The 20570-nt window shown below is 41.9% G+C and overlaps 1 protein-coding gene across 1 annotated transcript; it reads right to left on the reverse strand.

The window, feature by feature from the left end:
* Window positions 1-315: 315 nt before the first annotated feature.
* Window positions 316-17300, reverse strand: zbtb44 (zinc finger and BTB domain containing 44). Its single transcript, XM_080731389.1, has 6 exons — window positions 17226-17300; window positions 12737-13834; window positions 12453-12537; window positions 8205-8356; window positions 6785-7085; window positions 316-4291 (listed from the first exon to the last, which is right to left on the reverse strand). Exons 2-6 carry the CDS (start codon window positions 13788-13790, stop codon window positions 3886-3888), a joined length of 1998 nt encoding a protein of 665 aa, XP_080587515.1. The 5' UTR covers window positions 13791-13834; window positions 17226-17300; the 3' UTR covers window positions 316-3885.
* Window positions 17301-20570: the final 3270 nt, after the last annotated feature.

Genomic DNA, 20570 nt, shown 5'->3' on the forward strand with positions numbered 1-20570 from the left:
TCAGCTCTTGAGACCCAGCAGCCCTGTATGCAAAGCACATACTGTAGTATACTGTATATGTTATGGAAGTGCTGATGTGCCCTCTTCTTTTATCACCAAATAAATCAATCACAAAAGAGGCTCAGAGAAAATATCAGCATTACTGAGATTAACACTAATACAGGGATGAAATAAAAACCCTCAGAGACTTCCCTAGATTTAACATTGTTTTTATTTACATGTTATACTCTTACAAAAACAACAGGACTGAAAGGTCGGAACACTAGCCAAGATTGAGAACAACCATAAACTTTTACAGTACAGAGTGGTCTGAAATCAGTTTTAATAGCCAAGCTGTGGAATATTATCCAGTTAAAACACTCAAAACACAGCAAAATGTCTGGTCGGTCATGTACAATGTGCAGGTCGCGTAATTTGTCTGGGATGTTTTCGGAAATATTTCTTGAAACTACTTTCTACATACAGTATCAAAGACACAAAATACAACTGTTTCAAAGCAGGTTGCAGTCAAGTAACCTACGGTATAAAGAATATGCAATATAGTTATGTATGTATATATACACATTGCAGACGGTCACAAGCTGAGGGCTTGCAGAGGCCCTCACACTCTGAAAACTAAGGTTCTCTATTCACATTAAACAAGAATATCCAAACATGGCATACCCATGAAACAGCAACCATAATACAAAAGTCACCAAAAATATATATATTTATATATATTTATGTCGATATGAAGAGCTACCTTTTTTGTTTTTCTCCTATTTTCAAACAAAACTGTATGAATCAGAAAATGTATACATTGTGTGTGTGTACACTGAAAAGGCATGTATACCGTATATAATTGGCAGATTTTTAAAACCATTGCACACACAAAAAAAAGGAACTACATAGAGAACAGAGGAGGAATAAAAGACATGCGACGAAAAACCGAAACAAATGAAGTTGGATAAAAAAGGCATTAACACGTAAGGCCATGACAGAGCACACATCACCTCAACTTGGCATCACTGGAACAAGCAGCCAACAGAAGACAAGAAGCTGAACATGCTCTCCGATCCAAAAACAAAAACGACCACATGGACATGCAACCTTTCAAATGAACAAACCCACTTAAAAGAAAGAAAAAAAAAAACACACAACCACTTCTTTGATAACGAAGTGCCATTTTACCATTTCACAGATCAAATGGACTTCTAAACTCATCAGCTTCAGTCATATTTTTGAATAAAAACAAATGATACATTCTTTCTATTCATTGTTCAAAGAAACAAAAAATATTGAGTTAGAACCGTTAAAAACACCTGTCCATTTATTGCACACGAATGATTCACAAAAATATTTCGGGCACTTTTTGCGTTTCGACAAACAGCAGCATTTTTCTTTATAAAAAAAGTCATTTGAGTACAGACACACACAGCTGAATGGAACAGATGACAAGTGTACCACGTACAAATGGAGAATAGAAAAGTTTTCTTAAAATGTCAAAGTCTTAAGATTGTGCAACTCAAGTTAAATAGGTCCATTTAGTAAGGCTAGCCTTTGTTTATGCACAAATACAGTGTTTTAAGGGGCAAAAAAGCACAACCCTTTTACTAAATCAACATGGACCACATAGACTGATTATCTCTTTCACTTATTGTGTGCAATTACTGATTGCCATGGTAACTCTCCAAAGAGACAGAACATTTGGTCCAATGGGGGGAGCTCAATTCACACCCTGATAAGAGGGCAAAATGGCACAACTTTCATAAAGGAAGTCATAGGCTGGCAAGAGATGACAGAAACTGTTTTAAGACTCTTCTCAATGAATTTCTGATTACTAGCATGCTATAAGAAATCATAGCACAATTAGGTTTATTCATTGTTGAGTTCACAATCATCTCCTACCATGTATTTAAGGTGGTCTGTATAGTGAATAACATCAACGTTTACTGTTTAGACCGTTTTCAGGAGGCAACCGGTATTAAATTAAGAATGAAGGTTTCACTAAATAAGACAAGTAATAAATATCAGTAGCATTCATCTCATGGATTTACCATGCGTATTGCGTATCATTGTCTTCTTATAATACAGGCACAACTATGCTGATCTACAGAATGACTATCATGGTGGCACAATACAGCTAACAGAACTCCGAGGTTTTGACCATTAGTCAGCAGGAAGGAAAGCAAATCTAAATAAGTAGCAATTAGTAGGGCTGCACAATACATTGTACATACTTTTAGTTCATTTGGAACAACCTGGTGTGGTTTTATAACAAGGGTACATCATCGCCTATTCCTGCTGAGGGGTCAATCACAGTCTTTTTAGTCCTGCATCTATCAGCCATAGAGGGAAATGCAGTGTGGAGCAGACTGCTGGTGAGACAGGTGAATAGAAATGGAAAGAAGTGCAATACATTTATTTTGTTCCCTAAATTGTCATAGTGACTGTTGGCAAAACGGTAACTTAACCCAAATTCAGGCAATTACATATGCCTTCCCCCCACCCTCCAAGTGCTAAAGAAGTTGAGTGAAGAGGTTTGTGAACAATTAATATGGTGGCTATTTTATCAAAAAGCTTATTTTTGTTAATACTGTGCAGCCCTAGCAATAAGGAAATGCACACCGTCAGGGACGGTACAGCGTACAAACAGAAACGGCTTATTCTGTGGCCTAACCGGTCCATATACGACTTACAGTGCAGTACATGCACCCACACACGTGCGCGCAAACACGTGCTGTTCACTTGTCTGTCTTTAAAGCATCATATAACTTAACATTTGCCTGGTGTAATTTGAGACAATATCTGTAGTGATGAACAAAGACTTTTGGCCCAAATAATGCTGGAAGCTATAGTCATACTATAATCAAAGCTTTCAAAGATTATTATATTAGTGGAGTCCAGGGGGTTCAACCAGGTAGCAGAACGTAACATGTAGACAGAAACTGAATCGCCGTGAATTCAGTTCTAATGCGGCTCATGAGCTGTGGAACTGGCAAGTCATTTCCTCTTTATACAGCACCTCCTTTGATGTCTCTCCTATTGTAGCATCAAATAAAGCAGACATGGCTTCACAAATAGATACAAAAAGAGAAGTTAGAAACACGTAGCTGTAAAAGTGATGCACTACAAATTGACAAACTGTCTTAAAGGACAAGATGGCCTGAGACATCCAGAGGCTAGATGCGACATGAAATGCTACATCCCCATGCCTTACAACGCGTATTAGTATAACGCTGTTTGATGCAACTCTACTTTCCGTGGACTTGATTTTTCTTCTAATGGCAACATGGTTATTTAAAGTGAGTTTTGTGAATCCGAGAAAGCCATCACATAATTTAAATTAAATTTTGGTTTTGAACCAACTGAAACCACTAAATGGATCTTAGTGTAACAGAAATAAATAAGATATAGAGCCGATAGTTTAAGGGGAAAACGGCATCTCTCCGTCGATGCCATTTCAAGTTTTTGAAAAACTATTTAAAAAGTTGTCTTACAAACATATTGTGTTCATACTGATAAAGAGTAATACACATACACACACCTGACAAGTCACACTTCACAACAGCCAACACACATAGCATTCAAATATTTAAAGTACAGTACAGGCTTTTGAAATATAGATAATAGTAAGTGACATGAATGGTTGCCAGTTAGAACTGGCACTGAAGGAGCAACACAGTCTCTGCCCATACTACCATCAGTGCTAGGAATAAACTGCTAACTGCTTTATTTTCTTTTTCTTGATTTGTCACTTGTTGACAAAGTCAACACTCCTCCTTCCTCTACATATTACTTGTTGAAATGGGGGGGAAATCTCAGGCACTTTCCAAAAGGAAGGGTGAAGTCTAGGAACTCGTACTGACTTGTAATTGGCCGGGGAGGGGAGCAGAAGACTTGTCATTACTCGATGGTAATGGAAGACAGCTCCTTGGTTGGGGCGTGCTGCTGCTGCTCCTCCTCTCCACAGTCCACCGGGGATTTAGCGTCTCGCTTGGCCTCCTCCGTTAGCACCGCCGTGACCTCCGCCTCCAGCTTGAGGGAGGACTGGGCTTCCAGAGGGTCCAGGGGGTCGGGAGACAGGAAACCAGGGGAGCTCTCGCAGTTCTGTGTGGAGGAGGAGACCACCTGGGAAATGACGGGCAACTGGACCGAAGAGGAGGCGGCGTTGTTGGCGATTGGAGCGGAGGCGGCGCTGCCGGGGAAGGCCGGGTGATGGTGGGGCGGCTCCTGCTCCAAGTCGTACTGGACTCCCAGAGCCTCCTCCTCCTCCTGCACCTGGCTCAGGTAGTCGGGCACGAGGAAATCACTGCAGGGCGGGAAGAGAGAGGACCATAAGAGAGACGGGAACCAAAAGGAAGTTTTATAAACATTGATCAAAGTCCCAAAGGCTTCATTATTACTTAAACACATTGACCCTGGTGTCCCGATTTTGGGCAAAAAAAGAAAAGGCAGAAAAACGTGAATTTACAAGTTCACAACCTGTCGTGATGCGACTCGTGGTGAGCCAGAAAAATGGCTATTTACGCTATTTGTTGTGCATGACAAAATGGACAAAATGCAGGGCTTAAAATGGTTAATGTTTGTTCTCAAATGGTGAGAACATTTTGCTTCCAACTGATTGCAGCCAGGTCCTCGGGTATTTATCAAAATAATCTTAAAAGTAAGGCCTCATTTAAATCTCGCTTAGCGCCATGTCACGAATCGGAAATAGCTGATCTATAAGTTCACAACGCATAACGATGCCAAGTGTTGTGAGCCTGTAGATGGCTTTTCATACTTTCAGCGCACAACACTGGCGTGCAACCAAGTTTAAGACATAAGCGATGGGCCTACAGTCAAAATGCTGATTGTCACAGTTCTCGCTCCTACTCCAAACAATGCCATCCTACTAGAGGGTGTCAACTGCTGCAAACATGCCTAATGGAGGATTTAAGAGATTTTAGTTGCAATCAAAACCAGAAGCAGTTGTGAGGCATTAAATGGAGACCCTGAAACTCTTCCAAAATGAAAACAACAAAAACCATTTGAACAAATTCTGAACACATCTTCATTATGCTGTCAACCACTATGTAAGTCCACATGCCATATTTACTACAGCTAAGATGCACTTAGTTATGCTGACCTATCCCTGTAGCTTTAGAATCCTTTCACCCTGACTGACTATGCTAAAGGCTCGAGACCTCAGTATCCAGGACAAAATTTAAGGTTAAGCATATGTGTTATTGTGTGGCAAAGACTAAAGCTTAATGGCATATGGTAATCTATCTGCAATATGACATGCTGGTCTGGAAATAAGCACTTTAAAAAATACAATGCAGTTAACATATCTTTTTACAAGAAGCTTGTGGATGGGAGTTAAGAGTCTTAACTGGCTTGCCAGAGAATTTTCCACAGAGTTATGATGTCAGGCGTAGACATTCTACTATAAAACTCTTGAGGAGTCGATGGCCCGTTTGAGCCCAAGCCGACCTGTGAGGGCTTGAGTTGATTAAGAAGTGGAAAAGTCTGGGATATAAAAGCACACGGCCACTTTATAAAAGACTTAAGACTGGGCTGTGTCTTACTATGGCTTCTGTGGACTGGCTTGTTCATACAAAAACAACTCCATTGAGCAGGGGCGAATAAAACTGCATTATTATGATTATTATGAGTCTGACTCAATTGTGTTGCGTGTGGTTTCAAAGTTGCAAGTTAATTGATTCAGGTATAGTTGATAAACCAACTTCTAGACACACCCACAGGGTAATATTAAGAGTAGCTACAGTTGTTTGTGCTACACCACTATAACAAAACTTTATTGGATTACAGATTTTACTTCAAGATATTAATTGTACTTAAAAGTACAACAGACAAGTACTTGACTGTAAACCTGTAGTTACACCTGGATTGAAACACCTCTAAGGCCGGGGCCACACATTTAAAGCACATGCTTTATGCTTTACCTGGGGGCAGGTGGGAGGTAAAGCAGCTCCCAATTCATTCCGTATGGAAGTCACATGTTTTGAAAAGGCAAGCTCGCTTTGTGGCTCAAGGACAGCCTTGAGAAAAGCTTAGAGCAGGGGTGCCCACACTTTTTTGACGTGTGATCTACTTTTAAAATGACTAGCTCAACATGATCTACCCATCCAAAATGTTTTAGCTGAGGGCCTGGGGGGGGGGGCTTTGGAATAGCAGCACTGGCGTTACATTTTAAACAAACACACTTACTATAAGGGAAATAAATGGGAAATACTGGAAATGTCTTCATTCCATTCTGTATGGAAGTGGTAGGTTTTGGGGTTCTTTGTAATGCTACTGACTCTTGAACAAAGTATTGCATTGGAGGTTTTCCTACTTTAGAAGCCATGAAGGGATCTGACAGGCCCTTCTTGATGTCATATTGACATATTCTTTTTATATTTTAATTACATATTTTTAGAGGCATGTCATGTGGTCTACCTGCACACCCTTGGTGATCTACTAGTAGATCACAATCTACCTTTTGGGCACCCCTGGCTTAGAGCAAGCTTGCCTCTTAAAAACACGTGACTTCCATAGCGAATGAATAAAGTAAAAAGCATGTGCTTTAAATGTGTGGCCCCGGCCTACCACATACCCCCAAAATACTTGAAGGGCACTCGATATAGTGATTCAAAACAAGAACAAACAAACAAATAAATTCATCAGTGACAAACAATCAATCAAATTCACCCCCAGGGATTGGATTTTTAGAAATTAAACTGAAGAGATTATCTTCAGATCCAGGCATGACTGTCTGAGTAAATGATGTTGGGGGTCTGTGTGCCCCCGGACTCCTCACCTGCTCTGGAAGTAGTTTGCTAGTTCGGATGCTTCATGGTTCAGACTCCTCAGATGAACAATTAAATTGCCAGAGTTGGTGAACATGGCGCCACACGTTTTGCACTCGTAAATCCGCGGCTTGCGGATTATATGCCGGGAGACCCTCATGTGGTGCTTATATTCACCGAAGGACGTGAATGTGGCACTACAAATCTGGCACCGGAAACAGCGTTTACCTTCGTGCTTTAGCCGATGCATCTTTAGCGAGTAGGCCCGCGTGAACTTTTTCCCACAGCGGTCACACTGGAAGGGCTTAATACCTAGGGAAAAAGAGGGAAGTAAAGTTAAACCTCTATTATCATGTATAACTACACTATTAATAATAATAATACATTTGATTTATAACGCACTTTGAATTCTTGCAAATCTCAAAGTGCAACAGTGAAACAGCATAGGCAACCAACCAATCAGAGTGGGACCCTGATAGGCTAAACTAAAGGGTCAAATGAATAACTAGACAAAAAGAAAAGGCCCAAGAACAATTAAGAAAACAATTTGTTAGGTTTTTAGTCCTTTTTTAAAAGCCACAGTGGACTGTGGTGCTCTCAGGTGTACAGGGAGGGCGTTCCACAGACATGGGGCTGTATTATGGCGTTTCATCTTCCATATTTTGTGACAACTTGTCTCAGTGACTATAATCACTACACAAATTATATAAATCCAATCACTTTATTAAACTGCTTTATTTAAGGCTCATTCGTGGCCTTAAATTTAACATACTCAAATTGAAGTGTAATGAAGGATTTCCTGCACTTGTGACTTGTACAACCCCCATTAAATGAAGACAAACTACTGCAACAGCCGCTGTTTGTGACTCAGACAAGTCTTTGTGAAGATACAACAACATGCTCAACACCGGCCTTTACCATCACACAGCTCAGCTCCAGTGTGTATGTGCGTGTGTCTGTTGGCATGACGAGTGTGTATTTTCCCTGAGACAGAGCATTGTGTGTTTTCCAAATTAGTGTTCTCAGGAATGCCCCGAGTCTGGATATTAAAGCCTCATCTATTCCACTCATCACAACGTCAAACAGAGCAGAGTTCATGTAAATACGCACAGTGGTAAACTATTCTCCAGGTAGATACAGGCACGGCTACTATCATAAGCCACCAGTGAATTGTTGCATATATAATAAATGTCAAAGGCATTTACTAACCCTCTGCACTTTTAAATAAACACTTCCCGAGTACACAGTTTAAGGCCAACTGTATCGTAATACAATAGAGCCACTGGAGCCATTTGTATATTTTCTCCTCATCTAAACATAAGCGGAGAATAAATGTCCTAAAATCTCACACGCGGCATGTTTTCAGAAACTGGCCTCAGGGGATTTAAACACATTTGAATGCAACCCAATGCAAAGTGTTTCTTTTCTTACCAGAGTGTATGAGCATGTGCTGCTTCAGGTTCTGGATGCGTGTGAATCGCACTCCACAGGTGGGACATTGAAAGGGCCTGTCAGGACCGTTAGTACCAGGGCGGGCCGAGGGGCTGATGTACAGATGGTAGGGGTACTGGATCCCTTCCAGCCTGAAATAAGGAAAACACATGGTAAAGAGTACAGCCACAGGGCTCCAGACTAACCTTTTTTATTGGAGGTGCACCAGCACATCATTTAGGTACCCAGCATTTTGTGCCCTTTGGTTTTATCTTATTGTCTGTTTCTATTACTGTGTCACTTTAGATTTTAACCACTTTGATCATTATTTTTTTATACTTTGGCTATTCAAAAATAGCAGATATACAAGCTCACAGCATTCAGGGTTTCCTGCAGCACTTTATAGGCCAGGGGGGCCCCCTGGCCTAAAATCTGTCCCCCCTGGCCAAGAGACAAGAGTCAACCTCTCCTTTTATGTTGAGGGCAAAAATAAGAATTAGTCTAAAATAAGGGAATTAATTTAGTTGTGTGAGCACCTTCCTAGGAAGGTCCTCGATGCACGTCCCACTGGGAGGAGACCCCGTGGCAGACCAAAGACCAGATGGAAGGATTATATCTCCAGACTGGCTTGGGAACGCCTCGGTATACTCCCTGAGGGAGTGGAGGAAGTTGCTCGGGATAAGGAAATCTGGAGGTCTCAGTTGGAACTGTTACCCCCGCGACCCGATTCTGGATAAGCGGTTGAAGATGGATGGATGGATGGATGGAATTTAGTTGTGTTTTCCGTCATCATGGGCACATTTATGTGGTTTTTTATAGGGCAAAATTAAGAATTAATATTACAAATTAAGTGAATTAATTAATTATTTAATTAGCTAAAATATTCGAGATCCCCCCTGGTCAAGACTTTTTCCTGCAGGAAACCCTGGCATTGCACCGATTGCTGCGCTGTGAGCTTGTAGAAAAATCACAAGACTTTAATCTTTGAATATATATATGTTTTTAAAGCAAACTTCGGAAACTCAAATCTTTGCTTCTGGGCGTCCCTGGAATTAAACATTTTGTAATACATATAAATTTGAGGGTCCTTGTCATGAAAAGGTTTGAGAACTACTGATGATAGAAACATATGTTTTTCAAAAAACCTTTCGATTAGAAGACATTTGTAGAATCTGCCTCAGGTGGGTTAAGCCACTACAATACATCGCTTTAAAACAGAAACTTATCATACACACACGCGCGCACGCACGCACGCACGCACGCACGCACGCACGCACGCACACACTCCCAATTCCGTATCCTCTCTAGACTGGATATGCAAACTACCACAACAGGAAATTATCATCAGCTTCACTGTGAGGCTACAAATGGCTGGCAACAACAGGACTACACACTTTACCACTACAGTTTATTGCGCCATCGAGTTTAGCTGTCATCAAGCTCTTGAAATGCTTTATAGATGTCCTTCCTTTTTTGTCAGCAATGCTCGTATATTGCTTGTATTGTGTGGGGTTATGTGACTCAAATGCGAAGTATTTTCTAATAGCACTTAAGTGCTGTCATCTTTGTCAACCAAAACACTTGTGCACTTGTCCACATCAATGAGCTTGTGAGCTAAATAACAGCTAATACACCATAAATTGTAGCAAATGAAATGACAAGCCACCATGGGCACACATAACACTGAGTGAGTGACAGAGAGTGAGACTTTCTCTGCGGGGGCTACGCAGCGCAGGGGCGGGTCCTCTAAAAGCCAGTCCACACCAATGCAACTCCTTGCAACATGCTAGGGCTGACCTTCGATTGAATTTTTTTAAATCGAAGCTCGTTCGCCAAAATCGGGCGAACTTCGAAGCTTCGGTGACGGCGACCGCGGGGGGGGAGCAAACGTTTATCGGTTACATAAGTGATAACCGTTAAGGAAATGTGTTTAAAAATGCGTGATTTTACCCAATTTTAAAAGGGAAAACACACCAGTTTTTTCCTCATAATAAAGCTCCCGATTTTCAATAAATACAACAATACAATGAGGAAGAAGAAGAAGAATAGGCTATGATACGAATGTTTTCTATATTAAAGAAAAGTACAGTACAGTAGGATTGACATAATCACATCACGTCTGTAATGTAGGCTAACACACTGCGGCTGCAACAGCAAACAGCAGCAGCGCGACTCAAGAGCCCTATATAACAGATTAACTCCCAAGTCCCAAGGTGTACTGTACATCGCAAATGTAATAGTAGATTTTATAGTAAATAATTGCACTGCAGTGTGTCTGTTTTAACGTTCCACTCATCAACCGAAAGCTGACGGTCAGGCTCAGACAACTCTATGCGGACGCGACTAGTTTTGAGCTTGCAGATCCGATATAAACTTGTCATCAACACCACGACGACGTAACCCTAGCAAGTTGGTTTTAAGCTCTTTTTTCCTCTTTAAAACAACGCTGACGGGGTCCGTTTTGTAAAATCAAATTTTCGCTGTTTGTTTCCTGTTGAAGAACACACTCGTGTGTCTGTCAGCGTGCGTGTGGTGGAATTTGGAAGACAGCAACCGCATACATGGATGTTACACCGACACTGGTTTGGCACCGAAATGTGTGACTGCATCGCAAGCTAAGGCACGCGGCCCCCCCAAAGGACAAACGGCCGCGGCCGATTATTCGAATTTCTTTTTCAAATTCGAATACCGTGCCTTCGAACGAAGCTTCGAATATTCGATTTTTTGGGTCAGCCCTACAACATGCAACCACTTTATTATCCCCAATGGCAGTCGCTTCAACCCTGAAGAAGGCTGTGCCGTGGGTTATCCCAGTTTATTTTATTTTTCTATTATGAAATAGCCATCTCAAATATAGGCTTTAGCAAGGAGTTGCATTGGTGTGGACTGGCCTTAAAAAGTGTTTTGTTGCAAGGAGTTACGAGTAGTTGCATTGGTGCTGTCTGGCTTTAAGAATATGCGTGAGGAGGGAGAAAACAAAAAGCTGAAACAGACACTCTGTGTCAGTAATTAATTATTTATTAGGTTTTTGTTGCACTTGATACATTTTTGGGTGCATGCTCCGGAGCCCTGAGGCAGGTAAACACAGTAACCCCCAACTAACGATGATTTTATTTCTTTTTCCCCCTGCTACTTCTCTCACCAAACTGCACACGGCTGTGGTTTGAAATTGTAGGTCATGCTGCCATGGCAACCAGTTGGAGTAGTAGGCTGATTCTCAATAAATTCTCTTTTTGTCAAACGTATATGTGACACATAAACATCCTTGAACTTGGTACCTCTGGAATTATTGTATAGCATACAGATTGGCAAATCTTGGTGTAAAACATCGAACAGCTAAAAAATGCAAAAACTACTCTGACTGCCTGAGATTTATCTTCTTGATTGTATTTTCTTTCACTCATGCCTTAAGAAAGACGTATGGCTATGAGATGATATTTCAATATATAATTTTGTGTAAGTTCTTAAGTCAACAGACCGCACCGACTGGCAATACAATGCACTGAGTGTTTTCACTGCTGGACCTGCAAGTGCTCTGGAGCGAGGAACATTCTTGCCTTGATTTTACCCAACCAGCCAGAACTTAATCTCAGGCTGTGTAACACTACCTCCACCACCAAATGGCAAGGTTATGTTTAGGTTTATATTAAAAGATGATTGAGGTTATGGGCACACTTGGGGAAAGTGTCTGCCAAATCTAACACAAGTCAGAATTTGTACCAGCCGTTGAAGGAGTGCTGCCCGAGTTGACTGAGTTGGGCAAAATAAATCTCTTTCGCTAGTTCAATGGCAGCATACTATCGCTTTAAAGTCTTGCTGTGCTCTCCCGGTGGAGCTGTGTTAAGACACAGAAGAGAGAGGTTAACAGGAAATTGATTGAAAGCTAATTGAAAGCACTGAGGAAGTGCTGCTTGCCGCCAACAAGGGACGCTATTGTGCCAAACTTGAAAACGTGTATAATATCACTTGAAAGGCCTGGCTAGATATTGGATTTTAATAGTCTACTGACGCATTCACTTCCAGTTAAGTGCATGTTTAGCTTTCATATCATCGTGTATTCATCTTATGACCTGAGGCACTGTGTTGTTTCCCAGCAACGTACCATCGTTTGTCATACTTTTGCTATTGGAACATAACAATTCATGATGACCTAAGCAGGTGTGGTACAGACGCGCACTGCCTGGTGAAGGAAATGATGAGCTATACGTTTCCTATTGTTCAACCGCAAGTTTCAACAAATCATGTTACCTTTCATCGTCTTCTGCATGTCCTCCGGCATTAGACGTGCTTTGCATGGATGGCAATCCCTCAGATACTCCCTCATCCATCGACCCTGTTAAGAGAACAGACGGAGACACCTGTTAACAGCTGTTCCTCTGTCTGCTTACTGGGATAATGGTACAGCAAAGAGCAGACATAAGTAGTATGACGTCCTGTAGAATCATACTTTGTGATGAAAAGTCTACTCTAACCTATTCTGTGATGAGTAATTCACTCCTGGTACGTACTGTAGCGTATTTTAGAAATCTCACCTATGGAGGAGGACTGCGGGCTGATGAGCAGCTCTTCCTGCACCTGTTCGCTCCCTGGTACTGTCTGCTGGTCGCTCAAAGAGCTCTGGGAGGCGCTGACCGGCTGGGAAGAGTTCTCCTGCACCTCCTCGTCGCTGAGTCGCTCCACCTTCACCCTCACGTCCTCTTCCTCCGCCGGCACGGGCGACGAAACCGCCTTCGAGCTCTCGCATGTCAGGAAGTCACTGAGCCGCCGCCCCACTACCACCTCCGACGTCCCCGCCGCGGCCTGCTCCAGGCAGCGGGGGCTCTCTGGGCGTTTTGGTTTGTCCGAGTGGAACCTCCGGTCGATGCCGAAGGGGAAAGTCCACGGAAAGGCCAGGGATGAGTCCATGGGCTGGGCAGCACCGTCAGAGAAAGAAGGTGAGGGGTTTGCTATCTGAGGGGAGGTGGTCACCATTTGCGTAGGGCATTTGAGCGGGCTCTCGGGCGACGCCATGCTGACGAAGGTCTTGCGTTTCCGCCGCGACTCGCGGCTCACGGGAAGGTTCCTCTCCATCACGCTGCAGTCGGACGACACAGGCGACAGGCTGCCATCCAGGGGAGTCAGAGTACAGTTCGACGAAGCCCCTTCAGGCACAGAGTCGTGCGGTTTGTCTGCGGCCATGCCGTTGTTACTTGGACTCCACAGGATGCTGGACTTCATAAATTCGGAACACGTACTCGCCACAGCAAACATCTGCATGTAACTGGCGGCGGCCAGGACGTCGATAATGTTCTCCGTGCTGATGGAGAGGGTCGAGGTGTAGGCGTACTCCAGGAGAGGGGTGAAACCGCTTACCGTCACGTGGTGCAGGTCCAAGACAAACTTGTCCTCTTCTTCGGGCCGGCCAACCAGCTTGGAGCGGAAGAAGTCGCTGCAGCAAGCCAGCACCACCTTGTGGGCCAAGAAGAGCTTGTCCTGCACCCGGATAGTGATGTCACACAGGTGGCCCTCGTTGCGCAGTGCGTTGAGCTTCTCCAGCATCTCCTGGCTGTGAGACGCTGAGCTGTGGGTGAACGTCTTGACCCCCATGTTGGAGTCAGCTATCCCTCCAGACAGTTATGGATGACGTCCTCCTGTGGGGACAGGGACACTTTACTTTCTGTGTTTCATTTACTACTTTCTTTTAGGTACGCCCATTTCTTTTTTTGCCCTTTTATTTTATTTTATTGACAATGACTACAGGATGGCTGAGCCACCAGGACAAATCCACTTTTGTTTTGTAAAGGTTAAAGTGGCAGTGAAAGAAATGGAAAGTATGAGGGCGGATATTCAGGCTGGTCTGCTGCAGTGTAACTTAACAAGGATATTGCTTCATATACTACTTAGGAACAATTTTCTATCATGCAAAAAACAAATTAACTTTCTCTCACTTTGAAAAATAAACTAAATTCCTAAACACTGCCAAGGTTTCTTTCCCTGGAATCCCTAAAAGTGCAACTCTCATACTACAAATCATACTGCTGCTTAATCATCTAAATAGTTTTTAACCACTGTTTGCATCAAGTTGCAGCATTAGCAATTCACACTTTGTGTGTCTGCTTGGTCTCATTGGTAATACTTCCTCAAACACAAAATAATCTGAAGTCAATATAAAAAACACGGTACAGCACCATAGGAGCTTTTCTTTGAGGCAACTTCTGTACAATAGCGGTCAAGAGCTACACACACATCCAAAATATTGCAACAAGTGCTGGATCAAAAATGGAAAACTGAAGAGAAGAATAGTTCTGCACACTGTCTTAATGCTCCCCTCTAAAATATCTGGTGTACTCGGCACACTTGACGAAGGCCTGTGAAACGTGGTGTTTCTTTTACCGCTTGGTTAATACAATTATTTGGGGAGCATTGAGACAGTGTGCTGATCTATATTTCTCTTCAACTTCTGTACAATAACCTAAAATAGGTTCCACAGAAAAAGTACATTGTCAACAAGCAGAGGTTGAAAAAAAAAGCATACTATGCTATTCAGTTAATGTTTTATCTACTGGGCATTACAGTACAGTACATAATAAAAAATAATCTGAAAAATTATTGGGTGGAAGATTGATAGGTAAATGCTGAGTTTTAAGCTTTCAAAACTATATTGACACACACAAGTTGCTGGCACAGGATAATTACATCAGATCTTGCCATATTGAAACAACTGTAACAACTGTTACAAGTGAAATGCAGAAGGCCGCTCTACCAGTAGTCACATTTGTGATATCGATGCCACCCACCCTAGCTATTTAACCACACGTTGCATGATCAACATGTTGTAGATCTGCTAGTTTCACTATTTTTTTGAACAAGCTGTTAATGTTTTGCCTATTATGACGAGCCCAACATCAGGGAGGCCAGGTTGAAAGCGGTTAAACGTTTGGATGATGACACAGAAGAAAAGAACTGGGTTAGGGACAAAGTGAGAGGCACAGGGGACGGGAGCCTTCATTGGGGAAGTGGCGGTGAGAGGGGTGAGAGCAGGGTAGACAGCGTTGGGGATGAAATGCCAAGTTACGTAACGACAATCAAAGCAGATGCGCAGCAGCGCAGGCCAGACCCATGTGGAGGCCAGCGCACTACAGGATGCTGCACAGCTGTCTGTGAGACATGTGGGTTCTCTGAGGCATGAGATTTTCCATCAAACAAACGCTCGAGTCGAGGGGCTCTCGCAGGGAGAGCTCGCTGCTCGCTACCCTGCACACACAGACGGAGAGACCAAGGGAAAATACTCTGGGGCCATGTTGGCCCGGTACAGCCAATGTAAATTACAGGCCCGGGCGGAGGGGTTCTAACCTGCCATGTGCAAACAGGGCTTGCATTATTCACCGAGAGGTTTGTTTTACCTTGATGCCTTGCTGAGTTTGCCATGATTATGTAAGTAGACATACCCGCCGCGAGTTCTGCACTCTCACTGCCAGTTGATAACAAAGCATAAACAACTTCACACACCCAAAATAGACCCCCAAAATAAACATATAATAATAGTAATAACAATAATAAATAAATAAAAACATACTAAAAACTGTGAGCCTTCCACAGCCAAAACAAACTACTGCATAATAATATATATGTTGTGTGTATCACACTTTCAAATCAATTCACAAGTGAAAATAGTAGGAAGCTATGGGGAGTGGGATAAGTAGAAACCTTGACATTTATAAGTATGCGGTTTAAGTGAGATCTAATTTTATTAGACACATCCTTAAAATGTATTTTGGCCCTTTCTGTGCAAATTAATGCCCTTCCCCGCCTACACCATCGGTTCTCAAAGTGGGGTCTGGGGATTTGATTCCTAGCGATCATTTAGCTGGGGACCCCTGGAACTCCCTCAAGGACACTTATGGGTATGTAACTCAGAGACCTGGTCCATTTGTACACTCTCTGAGTTAAATCAACATTGATTTTACTATATAGATTGGGGTCTCAGAGATAGAAATGCTGTTAAATGGGGGGAGCCTAATGCATGTCAAACTGGGGGTCCTTGAAATTAAAATGGTTGGGAATCACTGCTAGAGCCGTACATACACATCGTACCTTATGGGGGTCCCTGGCATATCTTTTCAAATGGGGGTCCGCGGGCTAATACGTGTCAATCTGGGGATCCTTGTTCCTTGGCACTAAAAAGTTTGAGAACCACTGGCCTACACTTGCTTAATCCTAGCCTAGTATTATACTATGAACCACGATGAATCACAGCGGGAAGGAAGAATGGTTAAGTGCTCGTGTAGATGTTGATGCGTGTAATTACAACAACAGAAAGGTCAGTGACAGCAGCAATGGCTCCATTCATGATGTTTGTTTGGATGGCGCCGAGGGGGCGTGGCTCAGCCCCCTGGTACTTCCACCGTGTTTACATTTACATCCACGCACAGCAAGCAAGCGACAACACGTCCCGAAAAGTCACTAGCGTAAACACACACACACACAGACAGCACTGGAACAAAACGTTGTCTTGCCAGTCACACTGCTCCCACAAAAAAAAGCTCGTGGTAGCGCTTTACACAGGGAACAAAACACAACGTAGTACAGCTTCTTCTCCCAAAATGTCGAACAAAAGAAACGTCTGCGCAACCACAATAACACAGAGAAAAAAAGTCGTTAGCGAGGCAGCATTAGCAAGCGGCAGAGCAGTATAATCAGAGGCAAGCGGTAGCTAGCTGCTGTGCTAGCTGGCTAACGTTAGCAAAGTTGTCGTTAATTGCTGCGTAGGTAGCGAGGCTGACAGGGGAACATAACGGCAAAACAAAGACAAGCTAATGTACATATTGTGTCCAGACAATGTTCCAGACAGCCAAGGAAGGGAAACACAGAGGCAAAAAACAACCGCTCTGAAATAAGAGGGAAGGGGATAGAAATGCCCCTCACACATTCAACTGAGGGGAGCAAGAACGCGTCCTTTTCCTGCACTGCAGACAGCCACGTAGCCTCCGTAAACATAACGACATTGTTACTGGTGTTATCTAACAGATGACATGTATTTACCTTCCGTATCCAGGCTTTTAATAGTTGAGGTGGAGTCCAAAATGGGTTAAAAATGCAAAGCCCTCAGCTGGCTGCTGGGGAAAGCCAACGGTACTTGGAGTGATCTTCTCGCGATGCCATTGGAAGCCGCACGGGATTGCTCCAAGTATCGCGCGATCTGCTCGTGCAACTTTACCACAACAACAACAACAACAACAACAACAACAAATAAAAGTACTCATATGTAATAATTAAGCACACTTTCATGCTCATTTGAAAAGGCAGCCTTTACAATAAAATAATTCAAAGTGTTATGCAGACTGTGTATTTACATTTGTGGTATTTCAGTCCAAAATAATCTTTTTGCAATACATTTGTGGATTTTGGTATAGAACAAATCAGTGAATTAATTAATAAGAACAAGCTGTTTTTCCAGCATCTCTCTCTCTCTCTCTCTCTCTCTCTCTCTCTCTCTCTCTCTATATATATATATATATATATATATATATATAGCCTATATATATATATATATATATATATATATATATATATATATATATATATATATATATATATATATATTTATTTATTTATTTATATATATATATTTTTAAATATAAAATCAAAGATAGGCTGCATTTTTTTCTCTCTCTATAGACACATTTTAGGCGATCAATCAATTCAAACCAAAACTGTTTTTCACAGATATTCATAAAATTGTTTTAAAGTAACTTCAATGCTTTTCCTTGTTTGTGGGACAAAGCCTTCTCATCCTTTTTTGGGGCCAGTGACCCTTAGCCAATATCCAGGTCCCTTGCCGCCCCCACACACCCCATTAAAAGTTTTGCTTTTACTGTATTTTGTTTATTGTGTTAATTATGGCTTATCATTTAGAAAACATCTCATTGATTTCCAATCATCAGATTTTACAATTGGACTATTAGTATGTAATTATTATGTAATTAATAGCCTACTTGAGGAGGAGGGGGGGGGGGGGGGGGGGGGTCTGTTACGATTCTAAATAGAATTGTATGTCAGGCCCTGTCACATCAGGCCCCTCTCACAGCACTGAATGGCAGGGCTGCCATGGCCCCAGGGGCGGACTGGCCATCTGGCATACCGGGCATATGCCCGGTGGGCCGCTAGGGCAGAGGGCTGGGGGGCCGGGATTTTTTTTTTTTTTTTTTTCAAAAAATATTTTCGGGGAGTAGTGTCACAGTAATAATCACAGTAATCCTTAATCATTTTCAATCATATTCAAGGGCTTTTGGAGAAATGAGACAGGCACAGAGCCCTGCAGAGGGGTGGTGATTGTGTCAGGCTCTGTGTCCAGCTGGCAGCTGATGCCAATAAGTAGTAACGGCCCCTTGTTAATGGGTCAAAGGAAGGCAATTATGTCTCTCTGCACTGTCAACTAGCTGCTACAGATGCATACTTTTCAAGCAGACTGGTTAATTGGTTCTTAACTTATTTTGTTTCAACTTTAAGGAGGGCATTTCTCATAATAATTATAATAATGGTTCATGATTAATTGCTTTTAAGACCCATTTACTTGTGAACTTGTAGATATATGTTTTCACTTGTTTTATCAGGATACCAGGTTTGAAGTGCCATCATGCACCTTTCTTAGTTCCCACATCCCATATGGGTGTACTGTAAAGGACAGCATTTGATGTTTGTATTTGATGTTATGCTTTTGAAACTGATATTATCCTAGATAAAGTACTATGTTCTACCCGTCTGTCTTTCAATGTTATATGAGATACTTAAAGTCTGGTTCCTGTGGAAATAAGCCTCGGCTTTCTAGGATCTCCTTTTAGTTGACCTTGTACCAGTGATTTGTACTGTCATGAAACTGTACCTTTTTCTTTTGCAAACTTCTAATAAATTCTTCAATCAATCAATCAAAAGCAGACAAAATAGATACTGCATGTACAGTTCTAGGCTACACATACAGTATTGTCACTGTATTGGCCTTTCACTTTCAGCATTATCACAGGTTATACAATTATTATTAAAACACTGCATTATTTGGCCTTTACACTTACTGTTACTACCTACCTATACAGTAGCATTTACTGCATATTGAGCAATGAAATGCACATTTCTAAAATATAATATAACCCAAGTGTGTCCACTTCTCAGATCAATATACTTATTTCCCATTCATTAGCTAACAAGCCAAATTTCTTATTGCATGCACATTTTGACATGCAGTCATGTTCATACTCTCCTTGTTGGTGAGAACTGTACGCTAACTTATACAATTTATGGATTGTGTAGTTGCCTGTGGGTTGTGTAGTTATCATTTATGTTGTTCTGTAAAAGTTGTGGTATTAAGAGCTTGTGTATTTGTATGTGCCTCGACCGGATGAGTCGGTAGAGTATCTGCGCGCGCGCGCTGGTTGTGGGGGCTGGTCTGGGCTAAGATGCCAGGGCTGAATTTTAGTCCCAGTCCGTCCCTGCATGGCCCTGTCATGTTACTTACTACCTTACTTACCGTATTCTAGATTGGATCTGAAGGGGCAACGTTGCTTTAACTGCAAACGTAAATCGACTGCACAGAAGATTAAAATACATGCGCTCGTTGACTTTAACGTTTATTTGATCATTTTATTACAGACATAAAAATCTCAAAGACAGCAGCATCTGAAATGTTAATTACATGTCCAAGGTAAAAACTTTACAAAAATAAATAGCATAAAAAGGAAGCTGTAATAATAAAATAGTATGGTCCTTCACTGAAGGGATATAGGACTAATGCTTTGTCTCTTTTGTCTTTTAACATAACGACTGGAATGAAAATTCAAATATACATACAAGTATCAGAAAACCATAGGGATCATTTGCATATAACACAATAACACAAAATGACCTTAAAATTAATAAAATTAATAACGTTCCATACACACGGATAGATATTATGCTTATTGCTTCACTTAATATTAACACCTCCAAGGGAACACTGGTTGTATTGCTACATGTCTGTACGACTGTTACCGTCAGTTGCATTGCAACACACCTGGCACGAAGCTAAGCTAAACCTACTGTACAGAGCAAAGCAAAGTTCTGTCTCACTGGTTTGTCTTGGTTCAGATTCTGACCAATAGTTTTCTATCTAAACAATTTTTTACACAGGGTGTGTAAATCTCAAAAAAGGATCAGTTCCTTTAAAACACACTCTGATCAACAGTAAGATCATTGCAAGAACCCTTTCAGATGTAAAGTACAGGAGACACATCCTCATATCCAGACATACTGTATGCTCAGATTCATGATACATATCCTTAACATAGTTAAGAAACTCAATATTTTAGGGAAAGAGCATAAACTACAATCTTTCAACACAAATCACATTTAAGCAAT

The sequence above is a fragment of the Nannobrachium achirus genome, assembly GCF_963921795.1.
Source record: "Nannobrachium achirus genome assembly, chromosome: 8".
NCBI classification, from domain to species: Eukaryota; Metazoa; Chordata; class Actinopteri; order Myctophiformes; family Myctophidae; genus Nannobrachium; species Nannobrachium achirus.